Source organism: Equus przewalskii, chromosome 24 (assembly GCF_037783145.1).
Source record: "Equus przewalskii isolate Varuska chromosome 24, EquPr2, whole genome shotgun sequence".
Lineage (NCBI taxonomy): Eukaryota > Metazoa > Chordata > Mammalia > Perissodactyla > Equidae > Equus > Equus przewalskii.
This window is the reverse complement of record NC_091854.1, coordinates 1,176,545-1,198,003: the sequence shown is the minus strand read 5'-3', so window position 1 is coordinate 1,198,003 and position 21,459 is coordinate 1,176,545. Positions and strand designations below refer to the sequence as shown.

The following is a 21,459-nucleotide window of genomic DNA, read 5'->3' as shown; positions in this document are numbered from 1 at the left end:
AGCCAGGGTGGGAGAAGCGGTCATTGCCAAGTGAACATGCTTTTTTCCACATTACTGGGTGGCAGCCAGCGCCAGAGCTAATCTCCTGTGTTTTCAATGTCAGTGACAGTGATTTCTAGAAGCGGGTTTGTTTGCTTTCTGGACCCGCCTCCCCACTCCCTCAAATGGTACTTTGCCCCAAAGGACTTTGCCTTTGCTTTAGCTGTTGGACACACTGGCATCCTCCGCAACCAGACAGCCCCCGCAGAGGCCCGCGGCAGGAGTCACCCCGCCTGCCTCGTCCCCTTAGGACCCATCTAGCGGGAGCCACTGCCCTAGGCGGTGACGGGACGGTGAAGCTGGCGCTGGGGGCTGCCCGCGGAGCAGCCCAGGGACCTCGCCTTCGAGACGGAGCTGGCAAGTGCCAAGCTGGGGTCCCCGGAGGGGAGCCGGGAACGGCGTTTGCCCGGGCCGAGGAGGAAGCCGGAGCATTTGGGAGACGGGACCGCGGGAACCCGGAAACGCCCGGGCCGCAAGGGGTTGGCGCCAGCGACGGCAGCAGAAGCGGGCGGCGCTGCGCGTCGGGTGTCTCCGGGGACCCGGCGGGCTCGGCGGCCTGAGGTCCCCGGCGGAGCTGCACCGCCGCCCCCAGTGCGCGCGGCCGGCGGGGCTGCGCGGAAGGTGAGCATGGCGCTCTGCTCCGGGCGGCGGGCGCGGGGAGGCCGGCGGCGGCGCGAGAGGCTGCTGGCGCGGCCGGGGCGGCTCCCAGAGCAGGAGCCGGAGGCGGCGTGCAGGGGGCTTGTGTGAAGCCCGGCTGAGTGGAGGGGACGGTGTCGAAGTCCTTAAGGACTAGCTCGGTAGGGGTGGGAGTGGACGAAGTGACACGTGGTACCTCCGAGGAACGACGTGAGGAATGTGCTGGGTGGAGAAGGAAAAGGGCCCGAGGAAAGGGGTGTGTCAAGCGAGCGAAATCGGCAATGTGTGCCTCAGAGCCTGGGGCGTGCGGAGCGAAGTGGCCGGTGGGCCAAAGTGGTGGTCACTCCCTCAGTGAGTGGCCCTTGAGCTCCCGCACCGAGCCACCAGACGCGGACGCTATGCTCCAGAAGCCGCAGGAACTTCAAGAAACAGAAAGGGTGTCCTTGGTAAGGCTTGTACGTGTGCAGGGGCTGTCCGAGGCCAGGTGGGCTTTCTGTCGGAGCACGGGTGGGGGTGGGCGTGTGTGTGTGTGTGTTGGGGGAGGGTTCTGAGTGGTGAGAAGGAAGGATTTTAATTAACACTTGTATAAACCAGTTAAATGCCTCTCGGGAACGTCGGTTCAAATGAATTAAAGAATAGTATTAAATGTGGTCGTGGACGTTGCTTAGGAGACTGAATCTTTTGTTATGTTCTGTTACGTGCGCTATTTGAAAATGGAACCGGAGTGTTTTGTTTTCAATCAACATTCCACTTTTGGTAGTTAAAGGTGAAATTTGGGACAGTTTCTCACTTGGTGCTCTTACTCATTTTCACTGGTAAACTCAGGCGGTTTCCTTTAAGGGAATTTCTTCTAAGTTTACCTTTCGGGTGTTAACGTTCCTCCCAAGTGTTGATTCTACTTCTTCAGCATCTCAGTTTGCTTTTTCCCTTTTTCATTCCCACTACCTGTGCTAAATGTTTTAGACTCTTCTTTCCTCTTCTTTGCGCTAGTGCAGTGGCTTCCAAATTGGACTTGCTGCCCCCAGCCTGTCTCCCTTCCAGTCACTCTCCTGCCTGCTACTTTTTAAAGCCGGGGATCTTACTCGTTCTTTGGTTAATCTTTCCACAGAAATGCTTGTGTGATGCTCTTTTAGCTCCAGAGTAAATGTAAAATTATTTAATGTGGCATTCAAAGCACTTCCAAATTTGAAGCCGTTCGTTGCTCCAGTCAGATCAATATGTACCTTTCATTCTTTTTTTTTATTACTTTATTCCACACATAGTATTTTTTAGCTAAACCATAGTAGTTATTTGGAAATGTAATTTCTGAACATGCTCTATGCCTACCTGTCTTGGTCTTTGCTTACATCCTTTCTTCCTACAAGGAAGGCCTTCCTTACCATCCTTGTAGAAATGCTACTTGTTCTTTAAAGCCTTAAATGCCGCCTCCTTCTGTGTTTAATTTTTTAATTGAGATATAATTGACATTTAACGTTATGTTCCAGGTGTACAACACAATGATTTGATATTTGTATGTATTGCAAAATGATCACTGCCATAAATCTAGTTAGCATTCATCACCACATGTAGTTACAGATTTTTTTTCTTGTGACGAGAACTTTTTAGATTTACTGTCTTAGCAACTTTCAAATATACAATACAGTATTATTAACTATAACCACTATGCTGTACCGTATCCCTGGGACTTATTTATTTTATGACTGGAAGTTGCCACTTCCTTCTTATGAAGCTTTCTGAAGTCTACTATCACTCTAAAACTTTTTTTTTCCTCTTGTGTGCTGAGCTTTATAAATTTTATAATACTTGTTAAATTTGCATTTTACCATGGTTATTTGAGAAGTTTATCTATACTACCTCAAAGATTTATTACTAGGATCGAATGAAGTACTAAAACATGGAACAGAAAAGCATTTTCAAATTTAAGATTATTAGTAAAAATCTGAAATGAGGTTACACTACAACACAAGAGTTATCCTTGTCTCCAGGAGCACAAGTCGTCCGGCTTCAGCTTGCAGGGCTTTGGGAACAGGGCAGCTTTTGTTCTCAGCAATTCCAACTTAGGAGGGTGAGAGAAAATTAGAAATGTTAGTTTGGAGAGTCATTGCCAGGTGTTGGAGGAAACTGGAAGAATTCAGGATCCACTTCAGTTTACAGGTAGATAATAAAACCTCAAAGACTGTGAATAGCACTAGAATCTGATATCCACAAAAGTGTGCTACTGAAACATGATTTTTTCTCTCTACAGTCATCTCCATTTCTACCAAAGATAATCACAGTAAGACTAATTTGTTTGCAGTCTAAGTCTAGTCTCATTAAACTTGGCCAGATTATTTGCATAAGTGCAGCAAGAATGGTGATTGACCACATAGGGTCTTTTTAAGTCTGCTTTGCTGGAGCTTTTCAGAAGGAATCTCAGATTGGACTTCTAAAAGCTTTTCAAGGCTACGATGCCAAGCCAAGGAATCACCATCAGACTTTGCCTGCAATACCTATAGAGTGAGTGAATTTCTCTCTTCTCGAGATCCCTAAGAAATCCTAAGGTTCATTGGGTTTGCCAGGAAGTGACCTTCCTTACTCACCTAGCAAGGCTGGGAACAATGAAAGCAAGATACCAGGCTTTTTTTTTTTTTTTTGAAAGGAGCTTTATTGGCTCTATAAAGTCAACCTTAGTTCCTTAAAGCTGGCTGATCGTATCTGATATTATGCACAAATATTTAATTGACTTCCTTTTAACAAGTATGTTTTCATTACTCATGAAAACTTCATGAGACATTAAACAGCCAGCCGTCATCTTATTTTTCTCGTTGACAAATTTTGTAACATAGATCTAATATGAACTTATTACCTAGTAAACCCAGGTAGAAAAAGTTGTATCTCTGCATTATCTTTAATGCTGACAACTCTGGAGACATACCCATTCTTTGTTTGGTTGGGTTTTTTTGTTTGCTTGTTTTTACTAAACTAACGATATTCTTATTTACCAAAGAGTACCTGAATCACATGAGCTTAAAAACATTTGGGTTAGTTTCTATATTTCTCTGAGAGAAGGTTTAATTAATATAGCACTTCTTTTTCTTTAAGTCAATTAAATTGAGCTCTTTTACAAATTAATTTTGGCAGTACCATCCAGAGAAAGAAATAGCACATATCTATAATATACACAAACATGCAAACACAGAGAGATCTTATAACTGTCTTTTTAAAATTTTAGCCATGCGTCAAGTACAGTAATACAAAACTCACTAGTTTATAAAAGAACAGTTGGATCCAAATTGTGTTTTGTGCAAATGGAATTAGATAAGGTTACCTGTGGAGATGGCGAAAGCTTTCTACTAGTATTTGTGGAAAAGACTTTTAAGATTTTTTCATTTTCCCATTTTCCAAATGGCTCCCTTTCCCTTTTCAGCCTCAGGTAGTTGCTTCTGGGGTTCTCTGAGTCCCTTGAGAGCCCCTGATAGAGGATAGGGGCCTTATATAAGTGACTGTAGGGATCTGAGGGCTGAAGTGGCAAGGGAAAAGTCTAGCGGGGGTCGACAGACAGATGGGGAAGGTAGGAGTTTGAAGGCGGATGTAAGAAAGGATTCAAGGGAACTGAATGGAAGATCGAAGGTGGCAAAAGGAAGGAGGAGGAGCAGAAGCAATGGGAAGGAAGAGGTCTTAGAGGAGCCAGTTTGGGGAGACCTTAAGTTTCTAAAAGAAGCCAGTGAAGTTCTAAATTATCCTCAGCAAAACTGTGCCAACAAGAAGGAGGTGGACAGAGTTGGTGGAACATATAGTCCACAGGGGTCCAAGAAGAGGATTTCAGTCAACTGAGAAGTTCCCATGGGAGAAACAGGATGAAGTAGAACAGAGAGGCCTTAAAAAACATAGCTCCCATTAGGCTTTGACTATCAGCTTCTAATTAGACTAATTTTTTACTGTAGAGCTCTTTTTAAAAAAGTTGTTTCAAATATCTTATTATCAGGTTTCAGTCAGGACAAACAGTAAATATTTCTGACAGTGTTGAACTCCTTTTTTAAAATTATTTTTTCCTTTTTTTTAAACCGAAAGTATATCTATCAAGTGACTCAAAACCAAAATCAGTAAACCTTTTATGACTTAATCATGATGCAAGAGAATTCCCCAAAGAGCATCCAAAAGAAGCAGCCCTCCCAAGATCCAGAATAACTCCCAAAGATAGCCAAAAAAAGGAAAGACTTGGCCAACATGCCATGCTCACTCACCCCTGGCCTGGCAACAGTCAGTTGGATGCTAACTGCAAATGGGGTGAAACCCCCATTTCTGTCCGGCCGTATTTTTGCACCCCCAGTTTGATGTTGAGCCACTTGCACACACAAGAACCAATGACCTTCATGCCCTGTGCTGGCAGAAAGTCAAGCCAAGTTCTTGGGACACACAAGGAGACAAACAAGAAAGTAATAGCTGTCCCTGGGAAGGCAAGGATCAATAACCAATGGGTACCCCAAAACCAAATTCACAAGAGTCTCAATTCAGAGAACTAATTTTTACAAATGTTTTTCTCTTGCTAATCTGAATTTGGAAAGGAAGGGGCAATGTAAAATTTTACCTTCCTGTCTCAACTGGGCTTTACAGACAAAGATCAGGGGCAGCTGACTTTTCGTAAGAATTTTTGCCTGTCTCTGGCTTCTGCCAGTTCTCCCAGGATCCCATCTGCAGGCTCTGGAGTGAGTAGGGTATCTCAGCAATCTCATCCTTTCTCTGTCACCAGAAACTTTTGGGGAGGAAAATAATTTTCCTCTATCCTTCTGAGTTCTTAACTGAGACTCGTGTAATAAAAAGCAGATTAACAAGAGAAAAACAAACAAGTTTATTAACATGTATACTTCACATATACATGGGACACACTCAGGGAAAATGAATGATGCAAAGAGGTGGCTTTAGAATTCAGGGAATTCTATACCATCTTAATAGGGAAAGGCGAGGGAGGAGATGTAGGCGTCTTAGGGGAGATTAAGTGATTTTTAGCAAAGATGAATGGGCCCTTAGAAGAATAGAAGGGAAGTATGATAGTTTGTGACAAAGTTCCGGTATGGTGCCGACTTCTAGTCTCCTTTCCTGTGGTAAGAGTCAGTTCTCCTTGGTTGGTGAAACTCTTCTGGGGAGGGGATTTATGACAACTGAGTTCCTTTTAGAGGATTTAGGCAGGTAATAGAAGTTCACAGAAAGCCTCTCCTTGTATTTCCTGTTTTTCGAGTACCTACAGCTCAAAATAATCAATATGCCAAAGTGGTATATTTGGGGGGTGCTCTGTCTGCTTTTCATCACCCCCATTTTATAGATGAGAATATTGAAGTTCAGACAGGTCAAATAATTAGCCCTAGGTCCTGCATATACTCTTTAGGTTGCCTCAGTTATATTTGAAATGGATATAATTTGTATCTTCAAATGTTTCTTTCACTCAGTAGGATCAATATGTTGAATGAATGACTGGATAAATATTAGAATCAACTCAGTCTCTCAGAGCCTAATCCTATCATTCAGTAACTGTGGAGTTAAGTTTTGAGCTTCTTCCCTTTTCCTGAAAGTTTTAGAGAGGGAAATTTCTATTTAATATTAATCTGCCGTGGAATTTTTGTGTGTGTGAAATTGCAAAAAAATTAAGAGTACACTGTAGACGTGTCTGGGTAACTGAAATAGCTTGAACCTCATCAAACGGGCAGTTAGTAATGTCGTTCATGTGTATGAACTTAAAGTTTATATCAATATGTATGAACTGGTATCTTAACATTAGATTTCAAACCTTTAAAAAGCAAGTGTATCCTAAGTACATTCAACTTAATTGTCAACTTTAATGAAGGAGTGTAGTGCTGTGGTTATATATTTTTAATGATTGTTTTTTGGATCTTTTGCTATGTAAATTTGAGAGTGTTTGGTATATAAATGTGAGAGTTTTTGCTTTATGAGCTAGACTGTTACTCAGCTTCTCTATCCAGATTGCCTGCGCAGAACTCTTACTCGTTTATTGTCTATATTGGAGATACCATCTCAAATGAAACCAAAGAACCAGTTGCTGTCTAGAGATGAGCATTTTGGTTGAAAAAGTATGCTAGGTCGGATAATATAGTCGAAATTAGAGTCAAGATGGAGCGGAAACTTTTAGGTCACATCAGATAGAATGCTAAGAAAGCAGATCGTTCCAGTAAGAAAGTGTCCACTGATGACTTTACACCTTCTCTGCCTAGTTTTTTCTGTAAAAGCTGGATAAGAAGTTTTTTCTAAATTCATTTGTTGTATAAGCCAATTTTAAACATTTCTAGTAGCATTTTCTAACATGAGTAAGTCTTATAAAGGTATTATATAAATATAAATATATATATTTATAATAAATATATAAGCATAAATAAAATAATATATAATATATATAATTTATATATATAAATATAAAGTGAATATTCAAATAAGGCATTGTAGTAGTATAACCACTTTATCTGATTTATATCCTTTAATCCTCATAACCATCCTATGAGGTACATACTATTGTTTATCCTCATTTTATAGATGAGGGAAAGGAGGGACAGAGAGGTTAAGTAATTTTCCTTAGTTATGAAGCAGTAGAGACAGAATGTGAAGTTAGGCGATCTGAGTCCAGAGGCATACTCTCATTTACTGTGCTGACTGACCCTCTAAAATTTAGACAGACTTAAACACTTAGGCTTTACTGCAAAGACCATGCAAGAGGCTTACTGCAAAATTCATGGGCCATGAGTTGGTAGCCTTGACTAAGAGAAAGCTTGCTTTGTGTCTGAGCTCTGACATGTTATACAAGGCAAGTTATATACTTAATATCTCAGAACCTCAGTTTTTAAATCTGTAAAACAAATGATATCTCCTTTTACAGATTAAAGGAGATTTAAATGAGATAATGCCTGTCTGTAAAGCAGCTAGTACGTCTGTCATGCTGTAGGTGCTCAGTAAATCTTCTTTTATTAATTTAACTTGTGAAATTGCAATTATTAGAAAACATTTAAGGAGAACCAGTTTCAGCATGCACCTGTCTTTTATGTATTATACAGAGAGACTTAATTCAGGAGGAGCTCATTCTTCCCTTCTGAGAATTTATGTGGAAATTATTTATTCTTTTATAAATCCAACATAAAGTAAATGCCTATGTGCATGCATACGTACACTATGTGACAGGTACTGGTAAGGAGATGCAGGACATACAATGATGAATAAAAGAAAGTCATATACGTCAACAAATTAGTTTGATAACATTTATGAGTGGTGTTATAAAAGATATGTGCAAAATTGCACAGGAATATAGTAAAGGGGAGGTTTCAGTCTGCTTGGAAGACTTAGGAAAACTTCACTGAGAGGAAACCTATATTGTGTGAAGTTCTACAAGTAAAGAAGAGGAAAGAGTTTTTTAAGAAGAGGGATATTTTGTACAAAGAATGCATGAAGAACAAAGAATGCACGAGACAGGTAATAGTTTATGGCAGGAAATTCATGAGGTTAATCAGGGACTGTTTTATGTGTATCTTCTATTTGATAGTCAATTAAACTTTACCAACAGGGAAGGAATGTAATCACATCTACATTTTATTAAGATATCTGCTGTAGAGAGGATAGATTAGAGTTATGAGAATCTGAAGGCTGTCCTCATCAGTTAGGACACAGAGTGACATGAGACTTGAACAGTAAATACTGAACAAGGTAATTGGAATGTCTTCATATTCTATGTAGTTTATAAGTCCATAGTGTATATAAACTTCTAAGACTGTAGGTTTACCAGGGAGTGGTTGCGATTTCATTTTTAGAAAGCATGGTGGTTAAAAAAAAAAAAACACTACACAGCATTTGAGTTCTAACACTGGAATTTTGTCCTTAGGGGAGGTGGTAATTACCCCAGCACAGTTAACAGCCAGCATTAGAAAAAGTTTTAAAATTCTTGAAGCTTGTCAGACCATAAATCCAAAAATACCAGCTCATTCTATATGTTCTATTAAGTTTCAGTTATTTTCACTGATAACACATTTTTCTAAAATTTTTACCATTTGCAAATGCTACAAAAAGAAATTTTTTAAGGCCCGTCACCTTTCAGGTGTATCCTCAGGCTGAATTAAATAAATAGCTAAACATTATTCTTGATTACCTTGTACATTTTTATACTTAAACATTTGAAAAATGGTTAGAAAATGCTGGGAACTTGTTGTTAATGTTAGTGCTTGAAAAGCAACACTATCTTATAAAATGATTATATTATGTTAGGCCTTCTGCATATAAATAGATATATTTCAGATGGCATGTTTTGACCCATGTAGTGTACCTGAAACTGGGCAATAAGTTATGTTAAAGGAGTTAGTTTGAGAATAGTCTAGTATGGACAGAAAACTTAAAATTGGGAATTGTTTTTTAGCTTATAAACTTTATATCTGATCATATGCTATTAATATTTCAGGGGGCCAGCCCTGTGGCGGAGTGGTTAAGTTCATGTGCTCCACTTTGGTGGCCCAGGGTTCATCAGTTTGGATCTGGGCACTCACCTAGGCACTGCTTGTCAGGCCATGCTGTGGTGGCATCCCACATAGACGAACTAGAATAACCTACAACTAGGATATACAACTATGTACTCGGGCTTTGGGAAGAAAAAAGAAAAAAGAAAGGAAGATTGGCAACAGATGTTAGCTCAGGACCAATCTTCCCAGAAAAAAAAAAAATTTCAGGCTATAAAAACAAAGACACAATTAAAAATAGTGCCAATCTGTACTGCCATTTATGTCCTTTAAAATAGCAAAGAAATTGGTCTTTTCTGAAATGAGCCATAGTAGAAGAATTACTTTCTAACATTAGTCAAGTCATTACCTTCCCTGTAGAAATGTTATTATTAACCGTTTAGTTTTGTGAACCAAGTGGATGGGCTTTGCATTTCCCATGGCAGAAGATCACTAGAGTAATATCTCACTTATTTGGTATCCTTGGTTTGTTACTCAGTCTGGCATTTATTTTAAAAATATTTATTGAGTACATACTATGTACCAGGAACCAATCTATGCACTCTTCAGTATAACTCAGTTTTCCTAGTAATTTATTAATTCTTTTGAATACTGAAAACTTCATTTTAACCAGTCTTCCTTCTAAACATATTAAATACTTTCTGCCTGAGTAGAATGGAGAAACATAAAATTTTTTTAATGTAGACTTAGATACTTACATTAGTTTCCTGTGGCTTCTGTAACAAATTACCACAGATTTGGTTGCTTAAAATAAGAGAAATATATTCTCCCACAGTTCTGGAGGCCAGAAATCCAAAATCACTATCACTGGGCTGATACCAAAGTGTCAGCAGGGCTGTGCTCCCTCTGGAGCATCTAAGGCAGAATCCATTCCTTTCTTCTTCCAGCTTCTCGTGGCTGCCAACATTCCTTGGTTTGTGGCTGCATCACTCCAGTCTTCAAGGGCAGCATCTTCAAATCTCTCTCTGCTCCATCTTCGTATTGCCTTCTCTTGAGTATCTGTGTTGTCCTCTTCTATCTTTTATAAGGACACTTGTGTTGGCATTTAGGGCTCTCTTAGCTAATATAGAATAATCTTAACTTAATCTTCCAAATAAGGTAACATTTACAGATTCTAGGGATTAGGACCTGATATTTTGGGGGACCATTATTCAGCCTACTAATATCTTCAAGCATCTTTTGATGTCTGGTCATGTGCTAGAATATAGAGATTATAAAAATATGTAGAATATAGGACCCCGAAAACCTGTAAAGTTTTAAACTCAATTTGCTTTTTATTTCAGCCTACTACAAGATCAGACTTTGGATGTGGTTTTCAGAAATGTTGACCTTGTAACCAAAGGAGATAAGAAGTTGTTTTAGGGCAGTTATAAAGCTTTCTGATTCCTTATGTGGACTTTGGGCTGTGAATTTTAGGCCCTCAAGTTCATTATTTTCTTTCTCCAAGTTTTCTAGTTCACTTAGAAGCAACCAGTGAACAGCATTATATGCCTGTTTCCAATACCATGTTTGTGGCAGCTACTACTTGATCACCCAAAGCCTCATCTTGAGTATAAGTGTTTAAAGGTGATAATTTAAGTAATTTTTGCCTTGGCATGGTGAACTACCAGTGTCTCCTTTACCACTGGTAATAGGGTCATTAATGCCCTTAAATTTAGTCAGATCAGAAAACTGATTCTATATTCCTATTGTTGTGGTTCTGTTACCTTGGAATTACATTTGGTACCAAAAACTGTGTCAATTGGGGCTCAGTAGAGAAACAGAACACTTCACCACTATGGAATAAGGAATTTATAATAGGAATAAGACTTTTCACAACTGTGGGAGAAGCAGGGGAAGTGAAGGTCAAAGAAGAGAGTGTTGGAGGATTACTGAAAAGTCTCTCAGCAGCCCTCCTGAAAGACTGGTGCAGGTAGGCAAGTCAGAGCTTTTCACAGGAATCTAGGAAGCCAGCCATGTCCTGCAGCCAGAGTGGGACCATACAGTGATGCTGGTGGAAAAGTTTATGGAAAGCTGTGATTTCTGTGTAGCTGTCTCTCTATGTCCCCAGTCAAAAATCTCCTGGAGAGCCTGGGCTCACTATTGCTTAGTAGGGTCAGCAGTTGGGAAGAAGAGCTGACTGAGGGCAGGGAAGAGAGGATAAACTGGAGCCTGCTGGCGCTTCTGTTTCTGTTTCAGCACATTTAACCCTGAGAATCTTCTGAGAGTAATGGCTGTTTTTTCACTTCTGCCATCCAGATCTTGTGCAGATTTTGGTTTAGCCAGTTCTCACTTGGCACCATACAGAGAAGAGGATTTTGGGAAATGTGTTTGAGTTTAACCAAGGACCCTAATTTCCCTATGATATTTTCCTATTGTGCGCTATGTCATAGCAGTTTACACACTTAGACTATTTTTTGAATTATTTAAATGTCTTCTAAGCTGGAGGATAAGCTCCATGAAGAAACAGATTCTATTTGTTTTGTTCTTTGTTGTGTACCCAATGCTCGTCCCAGTGCCTGACCATAGTAAATATGTATTAAATATTGATCATCGGTTGTGGAGAGTTGTGTGATACCTTTATTTTTCACTTCTGCCCCCAATCTCTTTAGTCTTGAGCCTTTACTATTGGTTAGTACCTGTGGACTGTATCTCTTCTTTGTAGAATACCTTTAACTTCTGCCTTTAGCTGTAAGTTGGGGGAAATGACCATAGCAGAAAAGTGGTAGAGCAGAATAGCACAGGGGTGGGGAACTGGGAGGGTGGGAAGGAGAACATTTTTACGTGGCATCATCGATTCAAAGAGGGTCTTACAGCTATACTTAATTAGGTTATTATGTTTGCCCAATCATTGACTTTACTTAATGAGTACAATAGTACTGAACAATTTTTAATCTAAAAATTAGTATGCAAATAGGTTTTATGTTTGTATAGTTGAAGAAATATTTAAGTACTATTGATTCTACCTGAATGTAGGAGTGGAATTCTGCATCTGTGAAAGAACAAGTTAAAAATTGGCAGTACTTTAACTTACATACAGGTCATATTGTCTTATGTAAACAGACACTTGACACCTTGAGGAAGAAAGGGAAGGAGAAACAATGAAAAGTTGTTCAACTTAGAATGTAATAGGAACCACAGATGGTAAAGGGTCAGTTGTAAAGTGTTATTGAGCAGGATTTTGCTTTTTGTAAGCATTTAAGAGTGAAATAATTTAGTGGAAGTAATTATTTCTATCATAGACACAAAATTGGTTATACCAATAGTGCAAATTACCTTCGACTCATATTTCTTTCACTTTTATAAAAAATACAATTTTTAGATTTTCCATGGGATTTTTATGGACTGCAAGTACAGCATATTGTTGCTACTTTTTGGGAATACTGTATCTACTTCTGAGGTAGTTTGAAAAGAAGTTATATATAAATGCCAGTGTCAGAAGTAAAGCCAATTGTGATGAATTTTATTTGTTGTTATTTGGAGTACAGTTACAAGTGGCAGTTTTAAAGTTTTGGCATCATGGAAGATAATGGACAAAAAATTGTAGCTGAGGTCAGCATTTCTGTATGTATTTACTTTTTCTGCTCATTTACTTGGAAAAACCTTAAACGGTTTGTTTTTACACCAATAGCTCTTTTTGACTAGTATGTAATGTGAACTTATGTTTGCATAGCACTTTATAACTTGTGTGTTTTCATATGTACTCTATTATGTCATTAACCTCTAGTAGATTGTTATATTATACTTAGTATATTTCAGAACTGATGTTTAGAATTGTAAATATATCTCACTCTGAAAACCATAAGTTATGGGGCTGGCCCCGTGCCTGAGTGGTTAAGTTCGCATGCTCCACTTCGATGGCCCAGGGTTTTGGTGGTTCGAATCCTGGGCGCAGACATGGCACCGCTCATCAGGCCATGCTGAGGCAGCATCCCACATGCCACAACTAGAAGGACCCACAACTAAAAAAATACACAACTATGTACCAGGGGGCTTTGGTAGAAAAAGGAAAAATAAAATCTGTAACAATAAATAAATAAATAAAATAAAAACCATAAGTTAGAAATTCAGCCTTTTGTTTTTACAGTAGAAGGAAAAGTGATTTGCAGAATTTCTTAGGTACTTAGTAGTCTTTAAAAATCTGTATAAATTTTGTTACAGTTTTAAAACATGGACTAAACTTTTAGTTTTTTAAGACTTTTAGTGGCTGGAGACATATTGGTAAAATACAGATATTACTGTCGCAGTAGAATGATGGGCTTCATACATAGACCTAAAGATTGTACATATATGTTGGTAAGCTCTTTGAAATAAGAGTCAGACTGATTTTCAGATTTACCTAGCTACATATCAGTTTGAAAAAGGAATAGAAATTATTAGTATACAGTGTTTTGAATATTTCAGAACTTAGTTAATACATATCTAATGCAATAATGATGGTGTAAACAAGTAATTTCTGACTAATCCTGATTAATTTGGGGGTGGAGACGGTAGCAATAATATACCTTATGTAATGTATATTTTTTAAACATTTAGAGCCTGCAAAGTAACTCAGAATTGGCTGACAAAGAATTATAAAGCAGGGATCTTTGGGAGATACTTTAATGAAAATGAGGGACATGTAATTAGCATATCAAATGTACTTAAATTATACCTTCTAGAGTGTTTGAAAAACCTTTTTTTCTTAAGACTATTAAATAATTACTGAGAACTTCTTTGAAGTCTAAGTAAACTTACTAATATTTTTTGTACAAAATGCAAAAGTAAGTTCTAACCAAGCGATCATCCAAACTTATCAAATCCAAATGGATAGAGCTTATTAGATGAGTGAAGTTTTGTTGTACATTTTTCTCCCAAGAGGTGAGAAAAGATTTAAAATAATGAAACTCAACTTTATAAATATCAAACTTATTTAAAAATTCAGAGGAAAAACAGTAATTGGAAAGCAAGTGCAAGATCTATTAGAGCAACTGACCAAATCCTGATATATTCCTTGTGCAAAGGACTTTTGAAAGTATCAGTAGTGTAATTGCTTGTATTAAATCAGTGTGATTGTAGTATATATGATCACAAAGATTACAATACACAAAGATTACAATTATATGTTATTATAAAACAATTATACACTCTTATTTATCCAATAGTTAAGTATTACATAAGTTGTATATTACTATGTATGTACACTCAAAGTTTACAGTTTAAAAATTCAGACAAAACTCTTAGATGAAAAAATTGAAATTAGATTAATAGGAGTGTGTGTGTGTGTGTTAGTGTTGGAACTGGAAGATACCTGAGAAATCATATAAAATATTAAATTTTAGAAAAATAGCTTAAGATATTTGTAGCTTATATAATATTTAGGAGCTACTTGTTGAAAAATTTTAAGGAAATTTTAAGATTTTCAAATTTAAATCTTTAAAAGGAAAAGAAAGTATCCTAAATGTTCATCAGTGGAAGAATGGGTAAATAAAAGGTCCACTCATTTGATGGAACATTATAAAGTTGTTCAAAGCAGTGAACTAGGTTTATATATCAACACAGTAGCATGTAGTGGCAAAACAATGCTGAATAAAGTAAGAGAGGTGCTGAATAATGTATACAGTTTGATGCATGTATGTATATTAAAATATGTATGGCTTAAGAGTATATATATGTATATAAAATTTTGAAAAGTGGACAGGAAATGTATACTCTAATCAAGATAATAGGCTCCTGCTGGGGAGAGGGAAAGGAACAGGATTTAAACTTTGACTTTAGTTGTAATGTTTTATTCCTTTATGCAAGGAAGGATAAGCAAATATGACAAGATTGACACTTGTTAGTTCTGGGTGGTGGAATCATGGATGTTTGTTATATTCTTGGTACTTTCCTGTGTCTTCAATATCTGTTTTCTTCCCTCAAGAAAGATGTTATTTTTTAAATAAATGGGGGAACTTTGTGATTACAAGACTATTTTCTGTATAACTAAGAAGCCCAAACAGTTGTTGAAATCATTTTGTTGGGAATATGAAATGGTCTAGGTACTTTATTTTCCCTTTGCTGCTAAAGTCCTGGGGTTTAGGGATTTCCAAAAAACTGAAATAAGAAAAATTGACAGACTCTATACCACTTTGGGTGGTGGGATTATGGTTCAAATTTTTACTTATTAATATAATTTTAAAGTTTCTACATTGTTCTCATCCAAGAGTATACTACTTTTTAAAGTAAATAAAATAATAAATGCTTTTTTTTAAAAAACAGAGCAAAACAAAGGAAAGCCATCAGAATGAAATAGTGTCATTTACTGTAGTAATCAGGAAGAGTGCAGTTTTCAGGTCTTAGCTGTTGAGGTGAAAGTGGAGCATCCAAGCATCCGGACTCTTCTGACCCTGCTATCAAAGTGAGAGCCTCACTGAACCCCAAGTGGGTCCTTAAAGGAACGTGGGCAGTAATATGCTGACTGGTTCCTGAGGTTTTTGACAGTAAACAGGATGAGGTTACATTTGTGAAAGAACTTAGCACAGTTTCTTGTTGATTATTGGTATGTAAGTTTCTCAGATAGGAAATTTTTATGAAACAAAGAATAATCTGGGAACCAGAAGATTGGCAACACCTGAAAGGATAAAAGAAGGAAAATTAGGTGGTAAGAGAGAAATCTAGGTTGGACTGAAATTAAATTTTAACATGAAATTGTTTAAAGTTTGTTTTCAATTATAATAGGAAAATATTGTAGACTTTAAAATGAAGAAACAATGTTAATCTTATAGAGAAGTGGAACGTAATCTTTGTTTTGGTTGATTTTCAATATATGGAGTTGCTGTGCATTTATGGTTTGTATTAAGTGAAAATACTTAGTTTTACCTGTATTGTACTCCAAAACCAAACTACATATTTGTATAATCTTAGAAATACTAGTATTTTGATTTTTTTCATTTTGAGTTTATCCTGCCCTTAGGCAGAGCTGAAATTAAATTGTAGTTCTTTATAGATTATCTAGTACAAATAATCATGTGTTTATATATATTTTACTTTTTGACTTTATTAGAAAAACAACCCAGTTTTTTTCTCCTGTGTGCCTCCTTTACTCCTCACACAGAACACTTCACTGACACTTCTGGTCCCAAATGTGTGGAAGTTTTCCCCCACACCAAGCAATTCTCTGCGACACCAGTTGAATGTCCTGCAATTTAACTCAATTCTGACATTGTCCACCTAGAGATAGTATCAGATCCCACAGGTTAAGGGCTCAATCCTAGAAGACTGCTCCCACCCTACCTGAGTTGCCAGTTGCAAGTAGTAGGTCCACAGGTTACCCACAACTTTCTGTCCACCTTGGCTACAAATTGGAGGTTCCCGCCACCTCCTCCTCAGGTTCCATTAATTTGCTAGAGCAGCTCAGGACGTAGGGAAACACTAGTTCACATTTACCAGTTTATTAAAGGATATGGATGAACAGCCAGATGAAGAGATACATAAGGCAAGGCCTGGGAGGGTCCCCAGCACAGGATCTTCTGTGTGTGTGAAATAGAGTGCTTCTATACACACTGTGGATGTTTTCGCCAACCTAGAAGCTCCAAACCCCATACTGTTGGGATTTTTATGGAGGCTTCATCAGATAGGCATGATTGATCTTTAGCTCTGTTTTCAGCCCTTCTCCCTTCTCAAGAGAATGGGGGTGGGGCTGAGAAATCCCAAGCTTCTAATTATGGTTCTTTCTGGTGACCAGCCCTCATCCAGGAGCCTTCCAGAAGCCCACCCAAAGTTACCTCATTAGAACAAAAGACACTCCTGTCACCCAGGAAATTACCAGGATGTCAGGAGCCCTGTGTCAGGAGCCAGGGGCAGAGACCAATATATATTTTGTCTATTATCTCACAGACTTAATAAAAAACATTGTAGGAGACTAAGAGTATTAAGAACTGTATTAGTAATTAAGAACTGTATTATTAAGGTGAATGTCTGTATTGATGTTGTATATGCTTGGAAATGGAAAAGCAAAATTATAAAAATGGTATATCCTAGCTTAGAAGCTGACTTTTAAATTTTCATTTGAAAAGAAATTAGAGGAATGATGTTATAACAGGTAACTTATGGTCTTAGTTGGACAGAATAAACAAAAGACTTCCTGGAACATGTTTGAAATCGTTGTTTGACATTTTCCAGGAGAATCAGATTCTTATGCCAAATGTAGATTGTTGGCAACTTGCTCTCCTTCCACAGAGAGTTAAGGCCACCAGGATGTCCTCTGGAATTCTACAGTAGCATGTAGCAGGAGCTAGGGAACCTGATATGTAACTACATAACCTGGTATTTCCAATTAGTAATTTTATGACCTTGAACAAGTCATCTAACTTCTCTGTTCACTATTTTCTTGATTTTAAAATAACGAGATTGTACTAGATAATTTTGAAAGCATCTTTTACCCCTAAAATGCTGTAATTTTATTTCACGTTAGGACTCTTTTGCTAATGCAGATTTAGAAAAGTGAGATAGATGGTTGATAAAGACGTCTATGTTTTCTTTCCTCTAAGCTTGATTCTCTAATTTATATGTGACAAAAAGATATTCAGATTTTTTTTCTGAAATTCAAATGAAATGCTTAAGATATTTTTTTCCAATCATTATATGTATTTTTCACCATTGAAAAATTTTATATTCATGGTGCTACATTGTTTGTGTTTGGGGTATATTCTACTGGAGGTCAGAATTGCTAAATTTACTAAGCTAGACTTTATGCCTTCAAGGATAGGCCATATTGTAGCTATGGTGTCTACTGTAGGCACTAAATAATGATTGTTGAATCTGTTTGAATATATTACGTGGTATTATAATACTTATGGGTAAGGAAAGAAAAAGAATCATATATCTAGAACCATAAATGGTGGCTTGGTTGTAAGAGCTCTAAAGAGATGTAGTATAAACAGAGTTCATATTAATAAAATTTAGGGTGGAATATGGAATCATGGAAAAGACAGAGTTGAGGTGAAGAACAGACTAACAGAATGACATTGACCTTAATCCAAAGAAATCAGAGCCAGAACCAAAGCTAGGAGGAAAGCCTGGTGAGGAATGCTACTATTTGGTATGTCTTCAATCTTTAATTTTTTTAATCAACTTTATTGAGTTATAATTTACATACAATAAAATGTACCCATTTTAAATGTACAGTTCAGTGAGTTATGATAAATGAATATAATTTTATAACCACCACACAATCAAGATACAGAATATTTCTATTACCAAAAATTCCTTGCTGTCCCTTTGCACTCAACCCCCCAATTCTAACCCCTGCAGATTAGTTTTGCCTTTTCTGAAATTTCATCTAAATGAGTTATATAGTATATACTGTTTTGTCAAAACTTTTTTTGCTCAGTATGTTTTTGAGATTCATTGATGTTTTAGTGTGTATCAGTATTTCATTTCTTTTTATTGCTGAGTAGTATTCCATTGTATGAATGTACCATAATTTGTCTAGTAATTCACCTATTTGGTATTTGGGTTATTTCCTGTTACTGACTGTTACAAATAAAGCTCCTATGAATATTCGTGTACAGGTATTGTTATGGACATGTATTTTCAAATCTGTTGAGTACCCCTAAGAGTGGAATTGCTAGGTCATATGAAAAGATTCTTTTCTTTTTTTTAGTAAAATACCAAACATTTTCAAAGTGGTTGTACCATTTTACATTCCCACTAACAATGTTGAGAGTTTTATTTGCTCTAAATCCTCCCTGCACTTGGTAGCATCAATTTTTACGATTTAGCCATTCTAATGGTTTATAATGGTATCTCATTGTGGTTTTAATTTGTATTTCTCTGAAGACTATGATGTTAAACATCTTTTCATGTGCCTATTAGACAGTTATTTATCCTTTTTGGTGAAATGCTTTTAAATCTTTTGTCCATTTTAAATTGAGTTGTCTTTACTTACTTTGTTGTTACAAGTTCTGTATATATTCTGGATATAAGGCCATTGTCAGATATATGTATTGAGAATATTTTCTCCCATGATGTGATTTGCCTCTTATTATTTTTGCAATATCTTTGGAAGAGTAGTTTTTAATTTTGATCATGTCCAATTTATCCATATTTTTCTTTTATGGTTTGTGTTTTTTGTATCCTATCTAAGAAATCTTTGCTTATCTCTATGCAGCTACCATTTTCTCCTATGTTTTCTTCTTGCATATTTATAGTTTTAGCTTTTATGTCATGCCTGTGATCCATTTCTAGTTAATATTTGGTATGAGGCAGATAACGGTAGAGGTTCATTTAAAAAAAAACACGCAGGTATCTCGTTGTTACAGAATTATTTGTTGAAAAGACTATCCTTTCTTTTTGGTATCTTTGTCAAAATCATTTGACCAAATATGTATGGATCGTGTTCTGGACTTTATTCTGTTCCATTGATCTATACTTCTCTCCTTGTGTCAATATCAGTCTTGATTACTAGAGCTTTATTGTAAGTCTGGAATTTCAGTAGTTTAACTCCTTTTACTTTAGCTTTCCTTTTCAAACTTGTTTTGGTTGTCTAGGTACTTTGTATTTCCATATAAATTGTAAAATCAGCTTGTCAATTTTTACCAAAAAAACCTATAGGGATTTTGTTTGGGATTTCATTGAATTTGAGGCAAAAGGTGTGACTTTGGATGGAGAGGCAGTAAACTGACCACACAGTGCGTTGTCTTTCCTTGAAGGAGGATCTTAGTGGAGCATCTCCATGTCTACAGAGTTATAGTGGTTGACAGTGTTGTTCAGATCTTCTGAATTCTGAGTGGTATTTTTGTGTGTGGTTCTATCAATTACTGAGAAAAGTGGGTTAAAATCTCACATTGTGACTGTGGACTTACCTGTTTTTCTTTTTAGTTCTGTTAGTTTTTGCTTTATGTGTTTTGAAGCTATGTTATTAGGCACATATACATTTATAGCGGTCTGTCTTCCTGATATATTGACTCTTTTATTATTATGAAATGTCCTTCTTTAGCTCTAGAAATAATTCTTATGTGATGTATTTTGCCTGATATTAATATAGCCACTCCAATTTTCTCATAGTTATTTTTCTCATCGCATATCTTTTCCTGTACTTTTAGTTTTTAACCTATTTGTATTTTCAGATTTAAAAGTGAGTCTCTTAGAGCTAATACTGAATTACTTTCAGGAAAATATACGAACTTTGCAACTTTTACCATTGGCAGAAGTTGGGTAGAGGGTACATACTCCTATACTATGTTTTCAACTATGGGAGTTTAAAATTTCTCAAGAATGTTTATAATTGCTTGTTGTTAGCACATTTTTCTGGTAACTTCTTTAAAATTCTTGTCTGATAATTCCAACATCTGTATCAACTCTGGTGTTGTTGTCGATTATCCTTACTCATCCTAGTTGAGATTTATCTTGTTTTTTGGTATGATGAGTATACTCATTTTGGATTGTATCCTGGACATTTTGAGTGTCACATTATGAGGCTTTGGATCCTACTTAAATCTTCTGTATTAGTGGTTAGCCACTGGGGAGGTATGAAAGGTGCTGCCTCTTTGCTGGCATTTACCTTGTTAGGGCAAGAATGGTCAACAGGGCTTTTCCCCCATAGTCTGTGGCTGCAGCCCCTGGTGGGAGGGGGAGAGGGCTGTCACGTCTGCTCTCTTTAGTGCAGGGTGGGGATGGTCAGTAAGTCTCTGCCTCACAGATCACACAGCACCCAGTTTGGAGGGTTCTGTCCTGCAGGGCTGCTGTCTTCCCAGTCCTTTGGTTAGAGACCATGGGTTTTTTTCTTGGGCCTTTTTTGTTGTTGATTTATACCTGTTGGTGGTTCTGGGTTGTACTGCTGTAGCACCCAGGGTGAGATACATAGGTGGCAAAAAATCTCCAAGGAACTCATTGCTGAAGATCTGAAGTCTCTAGAAAGTCTGTCTTATTTTCTTCACCTTTCAAAGTCTTCTGGTAGTTGCTTTGTCTTTGGTCCAGGGTTTATAGTTGTAATTAGCAGGAAAAATAGAGTGGAATGCACTTATTCCATCTTGCCTGGAGCCAGAAGTCTCTTACTGGTTTTTAATACAGGTGTACCTCCAAGATATTGCAGGTGCAGTTCCAGACCACTGCAATAAAGTGAATATTGCAATAAAGTGAGTGACATGAATATTTTGGTTTCCCAGTACATATAAAAGTTATGTTTATACTATATCGTCTATTAACTGCAATAGCATTATGTCTAAAAAAAAGTACATATCTTAACTAAAAAATACTTAATTGCTAAAAAAAATACTAACCATCATCTGAGCCTTCAGTGAGTCATAATCTTTTCAGTGGTGGAGGGTCTTGTTAAAAAAACTGCAATATCTGTGAAGTACAATAA

General features: G+C 37.2%; 1 protein-coding gene and 1 long non-coding RNA gene across 4 annotated transcripts in view; one reads left to right on the top strand and one right to left on the bottom strand.

The window, feature by feature from the left end:
- Positions 1 to 228: 228 nt before the first annotated feature.
- Positions 229 to 21,459, top strand: part of SLC35A3 (solute carrier family 35 member A3) — a 43,270-nt gene continuing 22,039 nt past the window's right edge. The window contains exon 1 of one of the 2 annotated variants that reach the window (XM_070592189.1): positions 229 to 660. Coding sequence is in view for 1 of the 2 variants with exons in the window: in XM_008508173.2 (XP_008506395.1) it covers positions 957 to 1,121 (165 nt within the window). In the remaining variant the exon portion in view is untranslated. Of the gene's footprint in view, positions 661 to 695; positions 1,122 to 21,459 lie in introns of those variants that run through there. The other variant, XM_008508173.2, reaches the window with a different exon arrangement.
- Positions 15,392 to 21,459, bottom strand: part of LOC139079115 (uncharacterized) — a 35,751-nt gene continuing 29,683 nt past the window's right edge. Inside the window, exons 4-6 of one of the 2 annotated variants that reach the window (XR_011532432.1) lie at positions 21,374 to 21,443; positions 20,656 to 21,202; positions 15,392 to 15,723 (exon numbers count right to left, since the gene is read on the bottom strand). This is a non-coding gene — a long non-coding RNA (uncharacterized lncRNA). Of the gene's footprint in view, positions 15,724 to 20,274; positions 21,203 to 21,373; positions 21,444 to 21,459 lie in introns of those variants that run through there. The other variant, XR_011532431.1, reaches the window with a different exon arrangement.